The following is a 2162-nucleotide window of genomic DNA, read 5'->3' on the forward strand; positions in this document are numbered from 1 at the left end:
GTCCTAGTTATCATTAACAATGTGGGAGGGTGTTTCCAAACTTTGCGTTGTGTATTTGAAACTTTCGTGCCCATTTCATGTCCCTTGTCGAAATCTCCATGGGAAATTCCTCTAATGTCATGTAACTCATTATAGTGACATGTGACATGTTCTCCAAGGCTTGTGATATGTGACATGTCCTCTAAGGATGTGAGAGTGTGACGTCCGTAAGCTTTGTGTGAAAGTGCCTTCCTACATAGGACTGTGTGTGAAGAAGTGTTACGAAAATTAACAAGCCAAGAAAGCCACCAACCAGTTTACTTCTCTCTCTGTGCGGTCGCGCCTTCATTTTTTCTCACGAGAGAGAGAGAGAGAGAGAGAGAGAGGAGCTGCATTTGGCCATCGCCGTAAGGTTTTTACTTCCTTCTTCTTCTTCTTCATGGCCGCTCCCGAGCTCTCTCTCAAGATCAATGGGCACCACGAGGAGGCTGTAACTGCTGCAGCTGCTGGCCGCTATCCTGGCTACGGCGTCTGCGTGCCTCACCTGGTGGTGAAGGCTCCCGTGGCCGTCGACGCCATAGCCTTCTACAAGCGAGCTTTCGGAGCTGTGGAGGTGGCCAAGACCACGTATTCCAAGCGGAAGGCCGAGCAGGAGCAGCCTTTCGTCCTCCATGCTCATCTCCAGTTCGGCGGAGTCGAAATCATGCTCTGCGACGAAGCCGAAGACTGTACATCGATGAAGTATGTATATATTTTCCTTTGCACTCGCTTGGTTTGGCCCTTTGTGTCCCTTTATATAGGTTTCTTTTGCTCTCTCTCCCCCCCCGTGTCTTATGTGTCTGTCTGAGTTCTCTCTCACCATTGCCACGGTAAATTTTTGTTTTTTTGTGTCACCGCAAGTAACAACACGTTTCTCCAGGTTTTTCCTGTAGTGAGAGCATAGGTCTCCCTTCAACTTTGGATGGCTAATCACTGTACTTCAGGGATTCTATCGCTGAAATGGGGGACCTTTACTAAATTGCTCGAATGTCGTCTTTACTGGGGCAAACTATAACGTTGTATTCCAAATTTTCAAGTGATTTTCAGGAAATGCTTCTCGCTCTACAATGCTTGCCTGTAGGGGTCTCGCCTTTTCTTTTTGCATTTTGATGAGCATTTTGGTCTTGTCTGCTCTTTGATGCGATATGCTTTACTAGATCCTGACATTTCTCTCTCCTTTTCCCCTTGCAGTGTGAAGTCGCCATCTTCTCTCAACGGTACTAGTGCTATGTTCAATCTGATCACAGACAAGCTCCAAGAAGCGTATGGGCAGGCTATCGAGGCAGGAGCTAAGCCATTGCAGCCCCTGGAAGGTGGCCATGCTAAGATTATGGATCCATATGGCTTTGTATGGGCTCTTGGCACCGTTCTCAGTATGACAGGAGAGATGGAGGCCCCTATTGTGGAGGAACCGCCAGTAGGTTCATGAAAAGAAAGACGAGAAAAATCGTAGTTCACAGCAATATAGTGTTTACGTAGCACGGTTTCTCATTACAAAAAAAAACGTAGAAAGCTAGGAACGAAGACCTTGGGGGTATCACCATTTCGCAGCTAAAATAGCTGGGAATTTTGAAGCAAGTTTTTTGATGTTCTGCTTTGTCTCTCTTCAGTTTTCCTTTTTATGGTTGGTCGACTTTTGGTCGTTTAATTCGTTGTCTTAATAGGCCTAGACGCGGGCGCTGAATGCGTATCAGGCTGCTTGTTTTGCTATTGTCTGAACACCTAAGCTTCAATGTCAACCGCGTTGTAAAATTCGTCGAAGACCTTGTAAAAATGGCAAGTCTTAAGGTGATCATGATTATACGTTGGGTAAAATGTTTACATACTCATATTCAAGTTGAGGTTCCCACGCTGATACTTAGAGACACAGTTTTTAGTGCTGACATGCTAGTTATGATGAGGTAGGAACAAAAACAAGATGCCTAAAGTCGCATATCCGACAAATAAAAAACTTGAATTTTCGTGGACTCAAAACTTAAAATTGAAACTATTCTATTAGCGATTTACTCCCAAAAAAAAAAAGAGCACTTTGCAAGGACCTAAATCTCTTGATTACAACATCAATGAGCTATATTATAGCCTCAATATAGTATACAAAAGAAAAGCCTCGATATACTAATAGGGTTTTTTTTGGGCTTGTCCAT

General features: G+C 44.3%; 1 protein-coding gene across 1 annotated transcript; it reads left to right on the forward strand.

The window, feature by feature from the left end:
* The first annotated feature begins 294 nt into the window (after positions 1 to 294).
* On the forward strand, positions 295 to 1809 carry LOC148025265 (uncharacterized protein At5g48480-like). Its single transcript, XM_087692070.1, has 2 exons — positions 295 to 720; positions 1210 to 1809. Exons 1-2 carry the CDS (start codon positions 419 to 421, stop codon positions 1445 to 1447), a joined length of 540 nt encoding a protein of 179 aa, XP_087548196.1. The 5' UTR covers positions 295 to 418; the 3' UTR covers positions 1448 to 1809.
* The last annotated feature ends 353 nt before the right edge of the window (positions 1810 to 2162 follow it).

The sequence above is a fragment of the Lygodium microphyllum genome, chromosome 14, assembly GCF_053477565.2.
Source record: "Lygodium microphyllum isolate KBCC chromosome 14, Lygodium_microphyllum_v1.1.10, whole genome shotgun sequence".
Classification (NCBI taxonomy): Eukaryota; Viridiplantae; Streptophyta; class Polypodiopsida; order Schizaeales; family Lygodiaceae; genus Lygodium; species Lygodium microphyllum.